At 38.8% G+C, this 18,501-nt stretch overlaps 1 protein-coding gene across 4 annotated transcripts in view; it reads left to right on the top strand.

Moving 5' to 3' along the window:
* Positions 1–17,502, top strand: part of PRMT3 (protein arginine methyltransferase 3) — a 63,942-nt gene extending 46,440 nt beyond the window's left edge. For 2 of the 4 annotated variants that reach the window (XM_037402237.1, XM_037402239.1), the window contains 3 exons: positions 5,269–5,319; positions 5,524–5,611; positions 16,823–17,502. In XM_037402237.1, the coding sequence (XP_037258134.1) occupies positions 5,269–5,319; positions 5,524–5,611; positions 16,823–16,932 (249 nt within the window). In that variant the 3' untranslated portion in view covers positions 16,933–17,502. Of the gene's footprint in view, positions 1–937; positions 3,020–4,563; positions 4,709–5,268; positions 5,320–5,523; positions 5,612–16,822 lie in introns of those variants that run through there. The other 2 variants (XR_005106489.1, XM_037402238.1) reach the window with 2 other exon arrangements.
* Positions 17,503–18,501: the final 999 nt, after the last annotated feature.

The raw sequence follows: 18,501 nt of genomic DNA, 5'->3' as shown, positions 1-18,501 counted from the left end.
AGGGAAGAAAAATGTTGAAGACCAGTGAACCTTACTGGGAGGACGTGTTTCATTTACAGGTTTTTTTGTGTGTTTGTATGAACACCTTAGAAACCCTTGGTGATGAATGAAAACTTTAAGCTACTTTACACGAACTCTTAATCAAAACCTGTGTTTGACAAAACCAGGTAGAAGTTAGCAGCTGCTGTTTTAATTTCAGGAATATTTTACTCTTAGTTGAGTGAACTCTTTAACCTTTGTAAGATGATGCTTTGCATTCCCATTAAGGTACATATATTCCTAAATGTTTCCTTAGTTCTTTATTTAAGCTTCTTAGTTCCCTCAGTAAACATGAAGGCTTTGTTCTGGGGTTGGAGTTTTAGTCTTCATAGCTCTGCTTTTCTCCTGGCAGTTTATTTGAGAGCAGGAAGAATAATATTTCTGTAGTGTTTCCCAATATTTAACATCCTTTGAGGCTAGAGGATGTGTCAGGCTGCAGTTGCAGTTATTTATTACCGGTTTAGAAGTCATTATTTTTGTTTTCCTTTTTCATGCTAGTCAAGAGACTGGCACTTGAAAGATTCTTCCAGAGAAGTCTTAAGTTCTTGCAGATTAGTTGCTGGTGAAGTTGTAAATGAGCTGTCAAAGGTGGAGCAAAAAGATGAGGAAAACTGCAGTAGAAGTAACTGTTATTGTTATGCTTTAAAAAAAAAACAACAACCAACCAAAAAAGCAAAACAAATCACCCAAGGCAGCAGTTGTAAAACATCATCTAGAATTTATGGGGGCATTATTTGCTTGTTCTTTTTCTGTAGTTTGACTTGTCATGAAGAAGATGCCACCTTTAATAAAAATCTGGCCAGCGCTATATTCCATTTTAATAGGCTTGTGCCTGTGATTGCTTTTTGTATGCCACTTGTAAGTGATTGTTTGTTTTTCTTTATGTTTTGCTCCTTAGCTGCATGTGTTAAACTTTACAACAAGAGGGGAAGACTTAATATTTCTCCCAGCTGTAAACATTGGAAGTGTCTGTCTTTATAGTATTGCATTTTAATAGAAGTTTGTGATCGACTGTCACAGCTACTGCAATTTGTGGTAGTGTTCAAAAGTGAAATGAAAGGAAAAACATTTTGAACATCACTTCTACAGAATTATTCTACTGCAGTGTGCCTGAATATAAAAGATAAGTATTGTGCATTTCAGTATAAAACCAGTACCAAGTAATGAATTAAAAAAAATTTGATTTAAGGGAAGATATAAATTCCTAAAAAGAAGCTAGTAACCAAACCCACAATTTTATAGCTAGATTTGTAAACTCTATTTAATTAAATTCTTTGACATGGCAAAGAAAACTTTCTTTGTGTATTAAAATCAGTGAATGACACTACCTTTATCTTTTTTTAAAAATTATTGTTTTGCTACTCCTAGAATAGCTGATTTTTTTGAATGTGAAAAGATCTACGAAATTGAGTTTTAACAAAAAAAGCTACACTCTGGATTTAAAATGTCAAGGTAGGAATTAATTGTTAACATGTGTACTTGTTCTGTGCTAGATGAATAAAACCAGACCGTCATAGTAAGGCTGTAATGGTCTATTCTTCAAATTACTCGATTGTTTAAAGCCAAGTTTGAGTGGTTGTAAGAAGCTGTCAACTTGTTTTCTGATATGAAGAAAGTGTTTAGTTGGATGTAAAGAGTAAGATTCCTCTTTGACATAGACCTGCCCACTCTTTAGGCTAAGGTTTACTAGATTCACTGCAAATTTGAGGCTTCGTTTTCTCTTGGGTTCCTTCCTTGCCTGGCTTCTACAAAAGGTCTGAGCGCGATGCTGAGGTCCCATCCCTGTGTGCCCTCCCTGTATTTTAGCACAGAGAAAACCCAGCCTGTTTCTTGTGATGATACTTCTGAGTGATCAGTTCCATGCACAGATGGGAATGGATGGGAAGGAATGTTGAAAGAAATAAAGAATGGTATCGGTAGCGAACTTCTTAACAATTGAATATGAGCCTGGGACCACCTCAGCCTTGAAACTCATTACGCCTGTCCTTACTGACTGCTTTTCTTGTTCTACAAAATCGCCTGGTGGGTTTTTAGGAAGGCTGGGTGTGCTCATTATTAATTAGTCTGTAGGTATCTGTGTAGCTGGCTCGAGATCCCTTAGGCCTGGGGCAGATCAAATGACAAACAAGCTCAAAAGCAGAAAGATCTCAAAAAGCCAACAGTCTATTAAACAAATTTTGCAGCTGGTCTGTAGCTCCTGGGTTTGGTATTACTCGTCTTGTTTTCCCAAAGATGAGAAATAGGAGGGGAGAGGTTTCTTTCTGGAGATTAAACACAGTGTTGGTAAGTGGTGGCAGGTTGTCTAAAAATGTTTATTAAAAACAAATTACATAGTTGTAACCAATTTAACAAAGAAAAATTGTTAAACCAAGTGTGTGTGTTTGAGGGCGGAGGGGGTTAGTTGGCTTAAAAATGGTTTGGAAATGTATTAATGAAAGACACTTAATAGATTTCTAAATTGCACTCTGTGCTCTTACAGGTAATTTTCAAAACATCATTCAAACTCTGTGCTGTGTGTATTTAGGCATACAACCTCTATTTAGCTACGCAGGGCTGGAGTTGCCTGCGGACATAGCTGACTAGAGAGTGTTTTGGTTTTGGGGTGCTCCTGCTGTCCCAGTTCTGACCAAATTTTTGGGAACACCTGAAGCTGTTCACAGGAGCCTATCCTTAGGGATGTGAGGAATTTATCTTGTTAGAATATTTCTTGATATTTTTTTATCCTTCTGGATCAACAGTTATTTCAGTATCAATATTAAAGGACATAAATCCATTTTAGAATGTAACAAAAGGAGTGTATTGTATTGATGTAGAACTTGTTGTTCTCTGTAGTCGCTGGAGCTCTGCATAAGGTGGTCTTCGTGATGTGTAATAATTACTGTTACTATTTCTTGATTTAGATATTCGAAGTCAGTGTTTCGGGTTGTTTCAGTTAGGGAAATGATTGATGCTGTAAGGCATGAGGTGGGTATTTATCCTAGCTGTTTACAGAAGATGTGTACAAATCGTGTTTCTCTGAGCACAGGAGGCAGCAGACAGCGAGGGACAGTTTCTTGCTTGTAACTGCAGTTTCTTTTCAGCCTGAACTTGATCCAGTCCCCCAAAAAATGCAGCTCTGGGGATTGTCTTCTCAGGGTAGCGCGTAGAGTGTTTCTGTTATATAGATAACTGCATCCACCTTAGCTATGGTACATCTGCATAGAGCTTTTAGCTTTCTAGTCCAAAATACAGCTTGATAGTCCCGTATTCTCTGTAAGCCAATTTTTTCCCCCTCGTTACTTAATGTATTTTTGTTGTTGCAGCCTTTCTCCTTTCTCCTATGATTGTATCCTAGGTCTGTCTTGTAAGTATATCAACAGTATTGACCTGATGATTGACCATATGTTTATGACATAGTAGATCTCTGACTAATGTCCAGAAGAGGTTGTGCGTCAACAAAAGTAGTCTGATGGGTCAATAAAACTTTGTCAAAAGCTTCTCAATCTTTACTCCAAAAGGCATATTAGAGACAAGGCTGTAATTTACTTAAGAACGACATTCTCAGCATTGAGTGATAGGACTTAAGGGATGGAAGAGTCACAGTTTACAAGATCTGGTGTTCATTTGTCACGAAGGTCCCCCGTGTGTCCTTGGATCATTTTTTTTAAGAATATCTGCGCACATCAGAATTTGGAACTTGCCAGGCTTCTCTGGAGCGCCCTTATCTGAAAAAGTTACGTTTGATGAAAAGCGTGATCTACGCTTACTTGTTTTAACACATTGTATTCTCTACCACGTTGCTGAAATCTGTTCTGGATGTAGGCTAGAGAGGAAAAAGACCAGAATAGTTCAGCTATCATTCAGATGATGTATTTCATCATGATTAAGCCCTATGCCGTTCATTTTGTTACCTTAATTTTATAAGCGTGTTTGACTTTATTTTTTTCCTTCACTCTTACCTCTTGAGTCAGTACGAAGGGCGTGCTGCAGAACTTGTCCTTGGTAACTATTCAGAGCCACCAGTTTCCTAAACTTAGAGAAAAACACGCTCTGTGAGAGGAGGTTTATAATCAGATGCTGGCGATGAGTTTTCATGCAACGGGCCTGCCATCTTTGAATTGGTACTTCTCTTGTTCGAATGTGCTATAGCTGACGTGGGGAGAATCTCTTCCTGCTGTCACAGGGATAGAGCCCTCAGCTGCTGTAGTTGAAGTTACTCAACAGCTCCATTCTGGGTCATTTCTTCAGGCTGACATGTAATAGAAAAGCATGACTGCCTTGGGCCTGTGGTCTGGTTTCCTCAGCCTATTTGTAGGAGACAGTAGGAAGCAAATAAACGTGATCACGGACAGGATTTCAGAGGTGAAACTGTGGAGTGGATGGTCTTTTATTAGCATCTTCCAGTTCTTGAATTCTTTACCTTTCCGGGACTCTCACAAGGCTTTTTTTGTCAGAAAAGCAGGCTGGTATTAAAAGACTGTGTAACTAGTAGTGTCAGTATGCTGTTCTGTCTGCGAACGTTTTGTATTTCTTCTTCTCTTCAAGCTGAACGAGGAGTACCACTAGTGAATTACTGAACTTGGAAGAGAGAGGCTGTCTTTGAGGTTAGGAGTGAGATGGCAGGAGAGGCAGAAGTGCTGCAAGGAATCTCATGGAGAGTTACTATTGGAAACTATTAACTGCTGGAAAGGTCAGCATGAAGCATTTGGGAATCATTTTCCTTATCTGTGTGTGTAGTAGAGGGAGAAATATATTCCCTGCCTGGTTATGCTCTGCCTCTGTTCAGAGGGAGCTTTTGTGGCCAACGGTGTTCATCCCCACCAAGAGTGAACACGTCACGCAGCATCCCTTGTGTTGCGTGCGTACTCAGGGAGGGTGGGGGAGCCATAGAAGACAAGGATGGAATTTTATGTTTGTGGGTTTCACAGCCAAAAGTTTGTTTGCTTGTATTTAATTCTAGTTGCAGATAGGGGGTGTGGGTTATTTTGGAAAGTCAGACTAATATTTGTTATGTAATAAAATGCAGTTAGTGTGCTGAGTATTCTTGAGTAGGTCAAAGGTGTGATGGCAGCTTATTTTTTGACTTAGGATCTCTAGCATGCTAGAAATCCTAAGTCTCTAAGCGTGTTGCTCTTGGTAAAAGCTTGAAAGAGAGAAGAAATCCCAAAAAATGTATATATTAGTGATACTTTTTCTTTACTGTCACTCTTATTCCTTTATCTTATTTGCATTTTCCTCTGTTTTTTATAGGCAGTTGCTGGTTATTTTGATATATTTTTTGAGAAAAACTGTCACAACAAGGTGAGTATTTGGGGTTTATGCACTTTAAAAACTTCTTTGAGAAATGAGGGTGGTTTTGTGTTTTATTCTGCCTCAAGGTGTTTGGCAGTGAGTCTGTTTCGCTGTAGCAAACACTTCATGTGCATGTGTGTTCAGTAATTGATTGATGTGGTGTGATATCAAAAATGTTGTTCTTAATCAAACTCTTGAACTCTTCCATTGCAGGTCTTGTTTTCAACTGGTCCCCAGTGTACCAGAACACACTGGAAACAGACAGTTTTTCTCCTGGAGAAACCAATTCCTGTAGAAGCAGGTATGTTTAAATTCAGTTGTGATGCAACAGTGGTTGTGTTACACTGCTGTTGTCCTAAAATTTAAATCTAAAATACCTTAGAAATGATGTGTGAAAATGAACTAGCAAGTAAATCTTTCAGCTGCTGTTAAATTTTTTGTCTTGGCAAAGCACTGGGATATATCTGTCTATACAAGGTTCATGTTAAAAAATACTTACAAATATCTGCATAGGTACACGTTGTAAGTGGGCATATGTCTTATACTTGCGTAGCTCCATACTGTAATTTTGACGAGAATTTTTGTATCAAAGCATTTCTGAGGCAGAAAAATGTAAGATCAGAACTCTACTATACTCTGTAACATTACGAATGTTCTCAAGTATTGCATTTTTCAAGTGATTGTATACGATTTTTTTTTTGTAGTGCACCTGAACTACGCTGTCTTTGTTAAATGAGTCATGAATATATGCATGGGTGTTGTACCTGGCACTGTGGGATTACTATGTAAATTGAAAACGGTTTTGAAAAAGTATGGAAGAAGTTAATTTGATGCGCTGTAAATTTTTATAAGTTGCACCTCGAATGTGATGCAAGTAAAAAAGGCTTTTGTTGTCATTAGGGATAACCCAAAATGCAGGTGCTAAATTGTTCAAGTAAGGCTTTGAAGACTCAGGTGATGCTTGTTAGTGGGTTTGATTAGTTCTGTTTGGTAGGTCTTGAAAATATGTTTCTATGCAATAGTCAAATATTCCGTGCTTTATAGACATAGAAATAGGTCCATGACTGTTGCAGGACAGTCATGCAAGAGGATGGGCATACAACAGGTCAAGAATTCTAAGTCGTGCCCTCTTATTCCTGTAGAACTGCACTTTTTCTTTCAAACTCTTCTGCTCCTTTTGTAATCAAAGGAGATGAAGTAAATTTTTTATGCTGTTCTATTATTTTTTATTTTTGTCCAGTTAAGCACTAGATATTTATTCAGTCCTGTTGAGCTCTTACCCAGTGGTGAAATAGTTGTCATTGAGGGCCATTTTTCTTCACATGCTAGCAGGACCACGGGCGGAACCCCAGAATGGGGCTCATTTCTGCTCATTACTTAGTAAATTCATGGTAATACATGACCCTGACCTGAACAGTTTGTAAATAGATTGCACAGATGGGGGGAAAGCATACAAAAACTTAGGGGGATGCTGCAATAAAACCTGACATCAAGAGGCTTAGAGATGCTATAGAGATGTATTGATGTAGATGGAATATTGTCTCTTTCAACAGACCTAATTATGAATGTACAGTGGTGAAAGCAGTGTATGCGCTTAATTAAATTGCTTCTACTGTTGCCTTTTCCAGCTAAGCGCCATGACAACTTTTTCCCAGAAGCTTCTTTCCTAACAGCACTATGGTCTATGTTACCTGATTAAGTCAAAGCAGCGAAATTATTTATATTCCTAAATATTTTTTTATTTACATACTCTTAGTATCTGTTAATTCTTGGGATGCACATACGCATTGCTGCATTTGTACTTGGCTTGTGTTCTGTTCTGCTTCTCTTTCTAGACAAGGCTGGCTAAGGTCTCCTTGCTGCAACTCATTAAATTTCAGTGTCATAGAGTGTGAAGTGAAATTTTTTTAAGTGCAGTGACATTTGTTAGAATATGCACATTATTTAATATTACATAGATCATTTGACACTTAGCAAATGTGTGAAATTACTGGGAGGTGTGCCTGGCTTAAGAATTCTAGTCTTAAGTGCAGTGACTTTCTGAAGACAACTGCAGAAACAGTGTCTTTGCGGCAGTGAACGCAACTTAGTTGACCTTGAAGATCATTTTTGCTGTAACTCCTTTCTCTTTATCAGCTCACATTACTTAAAGTTATTTCTGTAACAAACCTTGTTACAGCTATGTTTTTCTTCTCTTTATACCTGTCTCCTTTTTGTAGTTAATTTAAGTTCCCCTTTCCCATCCTTTTACCCATTCTGTCTGGTTTTATCTTACATATAATTATCACTTTAATCTGGGATTCTCTACCTGTTATTTCTCGTGTTAGAGAAGGTTCTGAGAGAAACTCTTCATGTAATTTCCTTTTCCTTTGTAATCCCAGTTTTAATTTCTGTGGGATCTCAGTTATTCATGGATGACACAAGCCTATCAGGGCAGAATGTGTTTCCTGGTACCTACATAGGAATGTTTCTGAACGTATGGGATTTAAAAAAAAAAAAAAAAAAAGAAAAAAACAAAACAACATATTATTTCTGATCCTTCTCCTTTGTTGTTCCCCAGATCTTTTTTCCTCAAGAAAAGATTAAACACTTATACATTGTTTGAAGGCTTCAGCCTTTATATCCTATGTTACGCAATATTCATCAACCTGGTGTATGAATACTTAAAATAAGAAATGTATATATGGCACTGGGAGATAAAACGAAGAAAAACCACTTGTGACTAAATGTATTCATAGAATCATTTAGGTTGGAAAAGAGCTTTAAGATCTTTGAGTGCTACTGTAAACCTAACACTAAGTCCATCACTAAACCATGCCTCTAAGCATCTCATCTACATGGTTTTTTTGAACACTTCCAGGGATGGTGACCCCCCTGGGCAGCCTGTCCCAGTGCCTGGCCACCCTCCCAGTGAAGACATTTTCCCTGAACCTCCCCTGGTGCCACCTGAGGCCGTTCCCTCTTGTCCTGTCGCTGTTCCCTGGGAGCAGAGACCGACCCCCCCTGCCCACAGCCCCCGCCAGGCAGCTGTCGGGAGCCATCAGGTTCCCCCCTGACCCCCAGCCCCTTCCCCAGCTTTGTTCTCCCTCTCTGGACACGCTCCAGCCCCTCCATGACCCCTGGCATGAGGGGCCCAGAGCTGAGCCCAGGGCTCGAGGGGCGGCCGCCCCAGTGCCCAGCGCAGGGGGACGGGCACTGGCCCTGCTGGCCACACGCTTTTCATGGTAAGTATTGGAAAATAAATAGAAAATAGTATGATTTGAGTCTTGCAGTAATCTGACCAGTGTACCCGTGGTGGCATTTGCTTTCAGTATTTTAATAGGCTGTGAAAGAAAGATTTGGTCGTGTAACGTGCATTGAAAATGTTTTCTTGTTTTGAAAGCATCTTTCATACAGGGCAGTGGGGTTTTTCCCTTCATAAAGGAAAATGATTCCCTTAGATTTCTAGTTCGAGTAAAACAGTGAGGCTGACAGAAAATCTCTTATGAGATGCTTTATGGCTTTTGGGGATATGCCTGAAGTCATTATAAAGCGCTGATTGTATTTGGATTTGCTCTGTGAAAGAGGTTGAGCTTACAGATATCTGAACCTGTTGGGTGTTTAACAGGAAAAGGCTCCTTTAGCCATGGCAAAATAGTTTACTCCAGCAGCGTGAACTAGCTGATTTTCTCAGCTCTTTGATGCCAGGTTATTTGTTGTAAAAATAGATCTAGTTTCTCAGCCATAAAAAAGATTTAATGTTTTGACCTCTATTCTAATGATAACAGAATCAAGCCGTCACGGGCCAAAAGATGTGGCTGGCAACTAATCCTTCCTCCTTTGCCATTCCCTCTGCAGCCTGTGCTACATGTGCAATGTTTACAAATTCTCTGGGATGAAATGGGAGAGGTTTAATCTAGGTCCAGAGATCTGGAAAGTGAGGCAATAGAAATTACACCTAATTAATACTTCGGAGTTACCACTGAATTTCATCTTGATACCTAACTATGATAGACAGCTTGGTCTATAGGTGTGATGGATGATTTGGTTTCAATTTAATGTGTGAGTGGGGGATAGACTCTTACTCCTCTTATATTCTGAAAAGCTGGTTTTCCTCCTCCCAGCCTCTGACAAAGAGACTTGAAGCGGATGTACGATGAAGGAAAACAAAACGGCGTCAGTGTGTTGCATGTGCTTTAACTGCTTAGCAAGCAGTGAAATTAAAGAAACTGGAGAAAGAAGCCAGATGATAATTTTATTGCCAGAACAACTGGGGTTTCTCAGACAAAAGGGTATTGTGTTGTAGACTCCCTACAGAGTACAAGGCTTCAGTTAGCAGCCCTTTTAATAGTTTGAAAATGTCTTTATTTTGAAAACTGAAATTGAGATGCAAAGCAGTACCTTGTTCTTGTTAACAGTCCAAATGTAAGTCTTTCACTTAGGTTGTTTGTTGAAATATTCCTGCTAAGTTTCATAAACAAAAAATTACATACAGAATATCATTCTCATTTGGTTGTCTCAAGCATTTACTAAATATTTATATAATATAAATCTATATGATATATATAATATATATAATATATATTATATAAATAAATTTTTTATTAAAAGTATTTTAAAGGGGCTACAGAATATTTTCAGTAACAGTGCATTAAGTTAAAACCCAGATCTGTATGCAAGCAAATTCCATTAGCAATAAACCAGCATATTGCCAGTGTTCTGTGTTCTTGATATTGCCTTGCAGTGGAAATAAAACCTTGATTTGTTTTTCTGTGGTGCTAAAAGGGACTAGCACAGCAAAACTGAAGTAGAATTCACATGACTAAGCCCCTGTAAAATCCTTGATTATCTTTAGCTCCCCAGCCTCCATAATTGGGTAGCTGTTGGTAAATTTACAAACTGAAAAATTTTAATTTGTTTACCTAGAGAGCTTTCTTAAAAGTAGGAAAACAACACAGGCACAGTTAATCTGTCTGAATGTTGTGATCTTACACTGAAATACTTCAACATTGTGCGTCCCAATAGGATAATTTGGTTCCTAATTGAGATTTTAGTGTATGTTCTGTGTGTCTACAGCTGCAACATGGTGTCTATAGAATGCTGTCACTTGTTTACTTAGAAGTGGTACATCCAAAAATGGTGCTTGCTTTTAAAATGTAGGAATGGTTAAAACTTGAACTTTGAGGTCACACTAAATCATTCATGTCTTATGCTGTATCATTGGAAATAGGTGATTTAAAATTATCCTGCTGACTTTTTGGAAGCGTTTCTAAGTTTGTATTTCAGGTACTAAATTGAGAGAATCTCTTCCCATGGCTGTTTTATATCATTGGAATATAATAGAAGTTCTATACCTAGGCAGGAAAACTTGCATTTTTTGTGGCGTTCTGTGCCCCGCCCCCCCCCCCCCCCCCCAAGTCTTGCGACTGCAAGGGGATGTGGCTCATACAGCAACAAAACCCCAGCTTTCTCAGAATTTTGTCACAACTGCTGAGAAAGATTGGGACAAGGCTATACGGTTTAGCATCTCTACTACAGACAGTAGTAAATTAAGACTAATTCTAGGTGAGAGAGTTTGGCTGCTGCAGCTAAACGTTTTGGAGGACCACATGTCTGACCTTCACCGTTCCCTGTAGCGCAACTGTTTCTGGTACTTGAGCTATCTTGGGAATTTTGGTCACTTGCTGTGTGTGCACGTTACCTCAGGCAGCCATACGGTGCTCTTGCCTCGCTCGTTGGCTGTGTAGACTTCTTTGCGGTAGCTGGTTCATAGTTTGTCTCGGGGAGTTGAAACATGCTAATTGGGTACAAAAACTCTTCATAGAATATACTTGGAGCACGAAAGGAAAAGACAGAACCTTACCATAGTTTCAGAGGAGGGTGAACAGTGGTCTAACGGCAGCTGTTTGCCATTCCTTTCTTAATTAATAAAAGTAGCCAGCTGGTGGAAGAAGGGTGTCACAGATCAGATGGGCAATGCAGACAGGCAGTGATTACTGCTGGGTACAGAAACTGCTCATTGGACCTCGTTGGGCTGGGGATTCAGTAAGAGAAGTGGCCAAATGGGAAGGTGGCAGTCCATGTACAGCTGCAGGTGCCTGCAGTTTAAGATGATGAATGGGAGGATTAAGGATAAATTACTAAGTTTCAGGGAAATGCTCTTGGTCCCACCACGAATTGTTTGTCTTTGATTTTTCCTTTTCATTTTCAGAAGGTAGATGGGGTATGGAAACTACTCACTAACCAACTCTTCTGGAGTAATGCTTTAGAAAAGACTCGCTGGGTTTAGTTGCACGCTAGCCCTCAGTGGTGCGTAAGGGAGTGGGTCCAGCTCATCTAAAGCAGAGTGGAAAACGAGATAATGTTTCAGTTGTCAGCCACAAACGAGGACAACGTTATAGTGAAGAGTGGTGTCAAAGCTTACTGTTGTGTAACTGAACGCATGCATGACTACCACCTAGAAGTTTGTGGCTCTCAGTCTAGGGGATTTTTAAAGGTATTTCTCACCAGCAGTTCAGTGGTTAAGGTGCCTTTAGCCCAAATCCACTGCGGTTTTCTAGCAGCTCCCTTTGAAACAACTCTTGTGAGATCATTTATAAGGTTTTAACATTTTTATGGGGTTCTGGATACAGAATGCTTTGAGTACCATGTTCTTGCTTGTCTCACTGTTAACTTCGTAAGTGGAAGAAAAGAAGGAAACGTGGAAGACCTTGATTGCTGGCTACCTTCATTAACTCTTTCAGTCTCCTCTGTAATCAAAGAGGGAGGGGACACAGAGTTGTACTGAAAGGCAGCGTAGTTCTTCACATCACAAACTCATTGCCACGCATCATTTTGAGCTTTAAGTAGATGCTATGAGTATGTATGCAGGAGACTGCGTGGAATCTTTGGGTTCAGTCAAATCCTTTTAGGTGAATCAGGTTATAGACTGAGAATATTGGATTTGTTGGGCCTCAGCATTTGTAGCAATAGAGCTTTTGCACTGAGAGGCACCTTAGCTCACAGATGGCAGGCTGGAGGTATGGGTGATTGTACTGCACAAACGTAAGTGAAAAACTGCTTATAGTTCCACTGATGGTAAAAGTTAGAATGAAAATTAACTACAAACCACCTATACAGCGTGTACTGTAGAGCAGGTAATCAGACATGTATTATTTGGCAGTGGGTCAGTATGGACATAGGGATGCATTTTTTCCAGTGGCTAGCAAGCTTGTGCAGCACTTCTGCTGAATTAGTTTGTTTTTTCTTGGGGGCACAAATTCCAGGACTCCCTAAGGGGTAATAAAAATGCAGGAAGGGGTTTGTAATGGATTCGGTTTTGTCCTAATCAAACTGCAATGGCACTGTGCAGTTTACTCGGATTCAGCTGAGCGTGATAAGAGCAAGGTGATGCAGCTGAGTCCCAGAAGTGGCTTCCTCCAGACAGCTCACAGGACAGCAGAATGGTGAAAAAACATCAGTCTTCTTCCATCTACATGACATTGATTAATTGTTCAGAACTGCCTTTCTGTTACTTGGTTGCACTGCTGTTGTTTGCTTTGGCCCTCAGAAAAGACTGTTTAGAAAGGCAAATTTAATGTGGTTACTGCACAAGAAATTGCTGAGCAAAATGGAATGTTTTGTTTCATTAACTGCCTTTGCAAACAGAATCTGAGGGTTCCGTTGTATGAAGTCAGCTGTAATTTATGAAATTAGATTTTTTTTTTTTACTTCATTTATTGGTTTGTATTTAATCTTCTAAATGGTAAGATTGAAGTATGGATTAAGTGAGATTGTGGAATTTTAGTTCTCAGAGGCTCTTTAGGCTTATTGAATGTTTTAAAAATTGTTGTCGTAGGATGTTAAAATAGATCAAATAATTCATTTTGTAGCAGTTCTGAAAATCTGAATGTACAAACTAGACTATATTTCCTAGTAGGAGAGAAGCTATAGCACCCTTTCATCTTCACTTTGGCCTTCTACCTGGCAAACCCGTCTCTGGGTTCACAGATTATTTAATTTTTGCATTTCTTTGCAAAACATGTTGTTTTATGTGAGTCATTTGTGACCTAATAATAAAGCTGCATCAGAATTGAAGTGGAATCTCCAATGAACTGTTAAATAATGAAAAAAAAATACAAAATTAGCAAAGAATACATATATTTTTTGATGTTTTGTACAGTATTGGTACCACAGTCATTCTTTTTGAAAAGTTTTCTTTAATGTTTATACTGCAGCCTTTGACAAAATGTCCTGCATTTATTATTTAGAATGTGGGTCTTCTATCAATTTACTGTTTGTGGATGCCACTGAGATTTGTCTCAAATGCAGAATTGTAAAATTCTTACTGAATTTGAAACCAGCTTAGTTTGAAGATTACTAATTGTTTTCATTCTTGCAATATTGAAAACTTCAGCTTAAATTACAGGTCTTACTAAGGACTGGAGATAGAGATGAGTGTTTTCTAGTAACCACAAGCAGCAGTCTTCACAAAAGCGTAGTGAAATAAAGACACATCTGCCCAATAAGCTCATTAAAACCGAGACTAATAAGTCTGTATAGGTAATATTTCCTTGCAATATGAGGCAACATCGGTATTTGTGGATTATTTTTTCTTCAGATATTAGAATATTCACTGAGCGTGTAGTTTCGTAAAGATAAAAAGAATGTAGTGTGTATGTTGATCATCAAGCCAGAGCCAGGCTATGGGAACAGAATTTGTCATTCCAGAGTTTTTGCAATGACATAGAAGTTGCATAAGAATTTGTGCTGTAACTGACCTTTTGAGTATTAGACTGAAGGCCACCAAAGACGATAGCCTGATTCTTGTGTGGTCCCCCAACTGGTCATAGAAGACAAAGATCCTCCAACTTCAAAATCAGCCTTTTGCTGGGGAACGTCATTTCAGACACCTCACTTGAAAATGTTAATGCTATTAGCCTAAAGGTGGGATTTTTTTCTAATATAAATTTGGTATTATTTAAAAACCTCACACATTGTCAGATGTAAAAAGTAAAAATCTGTTCTGCCTGTCTGTGGTCCAGGCTGTTGAAATTCACTTGTCTGTAAAGAAACAAAATATAAAATACTAACCTGAAAGTATTTGGGTTCAGCTTCTAGTTGTATCCCGAGCTCTTTATGTGACAAGTCTGAAATGATGCCTGTGCTAATCTGAGTTTGATGCAATCTCTGCTGCATGGTGTACTAGAAGTATTTCAGGTAGTTCAAAACGCGTACAAATTTAGCCATTTCTATTTAAAGGGTTGTTGCTACATTCTGACTTCAGGCTTTTAGTCTAGAAGCCAAAACTGTGAAGCCATTCTTCATACGGACTTACTGAAATAGCCGTGTATATATTTCAAACACTGAGGTATTGAAAAAGTAATCTTTTCGTACATAATTGACACTGCTACATGGTCATGTATGTCTGTATGAACAAAGAAATTTCAGTTTGCATATGTCTGCAGTTTGCTTCCACGTCTTTTATCTCTGTTATCCTCTTTCCATGAAACTGAAGGTACGAAGCCAAAACTTTCAAGTACTAGATTCATAGCCACACTAATGTTTTTGAAATTTATTAACTTCTTTCCAGTTTTTAGGGGGGGGCAGTGTAGCCCAAGTGATTAAGGGAAATCTATGAAACTCTGTCCCGTATCTTTGCTCTGTAGAGACTTGAGGCTTTTTTTTTTTGTTACCCCCCTGCTTTCCCAGCCAGGCACGCAAGTCGGGAAGAACCTTGTGGCACAACCCAGGAAATAAGCAATGTGTTGGCTTTTTGTTGGGATGGGGGTGGGGAGAAGCAGGTAAAAGCTAAAAAGAAAACTAAATCCTCTTTAATGTCCTCCTCTAACACCTTCTCAGTGAATTTGGGCTTAATATTCAAAACTGGGAATATTTTTAATGAAAGTAGCTCCTTAAGCATCTAGAAATCAAGAACCTTGTTGAAAGCTTAGTCTCTCAAATGTGCTTTTTAAATAAAGCTTTCAAATAAGCGAGTAGTAAACCCTGTGACTGGTTGAAATTGGCTGTGGATTTCAGTTTGTGTGACTGTTATGTGATGGACAGAGACTTGTAACTCTTGTCTTAAGTTTATATAGCATGAGTCAGTTCCTGGAGCTCCCAATATCTGTAAATCTAGCTTTCTGCTGTCGTCCTGTAAGGATCTTAGATGTGGGGAAAAAAGAAGTGAGGTACAGCTGTGCCCATAGAGAACATCATCGTCCCATCATTTAGTCCTGTATAAAGATTCAGAAAGTCGCATAGCTGTAAAGGCTTTTCACGTAGTATCCATTGAGTATGTTTGCGTGATGATAAAATGGACTGTTAGATCATGACATTGGACTGACAGGTCCACAAATAATGTTTAGTCTTTGTGTGAAATTAAAACGTCTCTTCTTAGCGAACATATACAAGTTCTGAAGCTGGCACAGCAAGTTTACTTTTTCTCCTCATTTATTTCTAGAATCTGAAAGTGCTTCTAAAAGCTAGAACAGATGTTTGAATTACATAAAGAATAAATGTGGAAGAACTTGATGTACTGTGGAACTGTAGCTGCTGTTGGGACGGAACCAGGCTTGATCAGTGCAGGCAAAGACAAAATGTTAAAAACAGACTTTGAGGCCTGGAATTCCTCTAGGACAAAAGCTTTTACTTAAACTTAGGAACACCAAAAGCGAGAGTTGTGCCTCTCTAGATGTCTCTCAGCACTTTCCTTCTGTGTCGAAAAGTGTTCTCTCTGGTTTTGGCTGAAGCACACGTATATATCAAGTGTTATGGTCAAGAAAGCCTGGTAGTTTGTAAAGGATGTACAAACTTGAAATGCCATGGAGGTTTCTGTGTTAATGTTTCCTGCCAGATAAAAACATCACCTAAAAAATTGCAGCTTAAATGAAATGCTTAAATGAAAATTAAATGACGTGGCATATGCAGTAGGAAGTGGAATAGGTTTTTGTGGTTATTTGGTTTTACTCAAAGTCGTAGCAGTGATGCATTTAAGTGAGGGAGCTTGGCAAAGGAATAATGCAATACTAAATTTTTTGGACTAGCAGTTTTCCTTTTTCCATACTCTTTTATTTCTGGTAATAATTTGCTTCAAGGATGGAAATCTATGTTCAAGAACTGAAATATACTGTATATAATTTGATTAGAAAATAGCTTATATTTTCTAAGCTTGGGAGTGAGGGCGAAATAGTACAATGGCACTTAGTCCCTCTCCAGCGAAGACGTCTGTGTGCCTGGAGATGCTAGGTACGGATGTGGAGAGCCAACTCAACCTGATAGATAAGAGGGCAACGTGTCCAAGGAGTACAGTGTTTTTCCCCAATCACAATGAAAATAACTGGCATGTTAGCTGTTTGAGTGGGTCACCTGAGAAGTAAGATGTCACACAACTCGGCACCTTACCAGCTTTAATTGCAATTAGTTTGACATTTATTTGTTGTCAAGACTGCTGGAAACAGCTTCTCATGCAACACAGCGGTATGTAATACACCTTTGCTGTTACTGTGCATAATTCAATATTGCCAGCTTAGTAATTTCCTTTTTACTTTTGCAGGAGAGGCCCTGAGAGGAAAGATAACAGTCCGCAAAAACAGGAAGGATCCACGGTCACTTTTTATAACCCTTTCAGTGAAGGACGCACAGCAGACGTACAGCCTTCAGTGAAAATTCTGTGCATATAACTTGTGGAAATGTTAAATTTAAATGTTAGATTGAACTGTTCCTAAATATCTAGAAGTGGTGAACTCCTGGATTTGTGTATGTATACACACACAGAAGAATATGTTAAGTTTGCCTAGATTTGAGATAGTACTGTTTGGATGTTTTTGCTGCACTGGGATATGGAGACTCACGACAAAATTGGATTCTGTTGTTTCGTGTGATTTGGGGAAGGCAATAAAGATGGTTTGGGATTATGTGAGACTACTAGGTGATAATAATCAAAATCTTGCTGGGAGGAATAATAGATATGATTTTTCAGTATTGTTTTATTCTCCAACTGGCAAAATCTTTGTACAGGGTTTTTTGGGGTTTTTTTTAGGAAAGAAGATGCTAAATCATGTGCCAGTGTACCTCAACAGTAGCTGGAAGACCCCAGTGGGAATAAGTTTGGAATCCCAACTGCAGGATTGCAGCAGCAAAGACTTTATTTTTATTACACACTTCTATAATAAAAAAGTTGTATCACACTTCAGTTAGATTTATCTAAATAAAAGGAGTGCGATATATAACACAGCTGACTGTTTCCTTGTTTCCTGTGTAATTGGAAATGCTTCTATCTGTCTGCTGAGGGCTCATTTATTTGTGGCTACAGTTTTTTCTGTATGCGGCTGTTGGAGCGTAGGTGGATGGAAGTGTGTATTTTAGCAGCTTTAGGGAAAATACTATGAGCAAGTAGTAGCAGTTGCTGAAGGGGCGGATTTGGTTTGCTGCTTACAGAGACAGACTATGAGCAATCAGGGATTGATGTGTGATTTGTGATGTTTAAACACTTTAAACTGCAGTAGAGTAGGAACTGAGCGTAACACCGTGCAGTTTTTTCTTGCATTGTACACACGTATTTGTGTTGAAAGTGGTTTCAAAAAAGGTTTCAAGAAGCAAAGATGGCAGTGTGTGTTAGCGATTTGGGACCTGCTGTTAAAATGGTGTTAGGACCCGTTTTTAAGGAGGAAGATGAGAAGGAAATTCTTTAACTTGGGATGGACTCAACAAAATTTAGGTACTTGTATATTGTACAATGGGGTGAAGTACTTTCTCTTTTGCCTGTAGCTAAGAAGTGTATTACCCATGGTCACATCAGCTGGGCAGAAGCTTGTATTCCAGTAGCTGAAATTGTCCTGCAACACAGCACTTGATTTTACAGTTAGGCTTTACTATTAAAACTTAATAGCAAATGAGACAATTGTACGCAATAAAACCCCAAAGGTGCAAGACTGATTTCACAGTAGTATATGACCAGTATGAACGCTCTACAGTGATATCGGTGATGTGTAAGTCTTGGTGATCTGCTACCATTTCTCTAGCTTGGTGATGTATATTACTTTCGAGAATAAACCTATAGTCTTTGATCATTAAAATGCTTAAGCCTGATTATCTGAAACTCAGACTGTTCAACTGTATAAAAATTGACATTGCAGATGAAATGTCAGCAGTTGGCATTGGACTGATTAATGGAGTTCGTGACACTTATCGGTATTAGACGGTAAATAAGCAGGCTGGGGGATGGACTGCTAA

The sequence above is a fragment of the Falco rusticolus genome, chromosome 10 (assembly GCF_015220075.1).
Source record: "Falco rusticolus isolate bFalRus1 chromosome 10, bFalRus1.pri, whole genome shotgun sequence".
NCBI lineage: Eukaryota > Metazoa > Chordata > Aves > Falconiformes > Falconidae > Falco > Falco rusticolus.
Note: the sequence above shows the minus strand (reverse complement) of the source record. Positions and strands in the feature narration are given on the sequence as shown.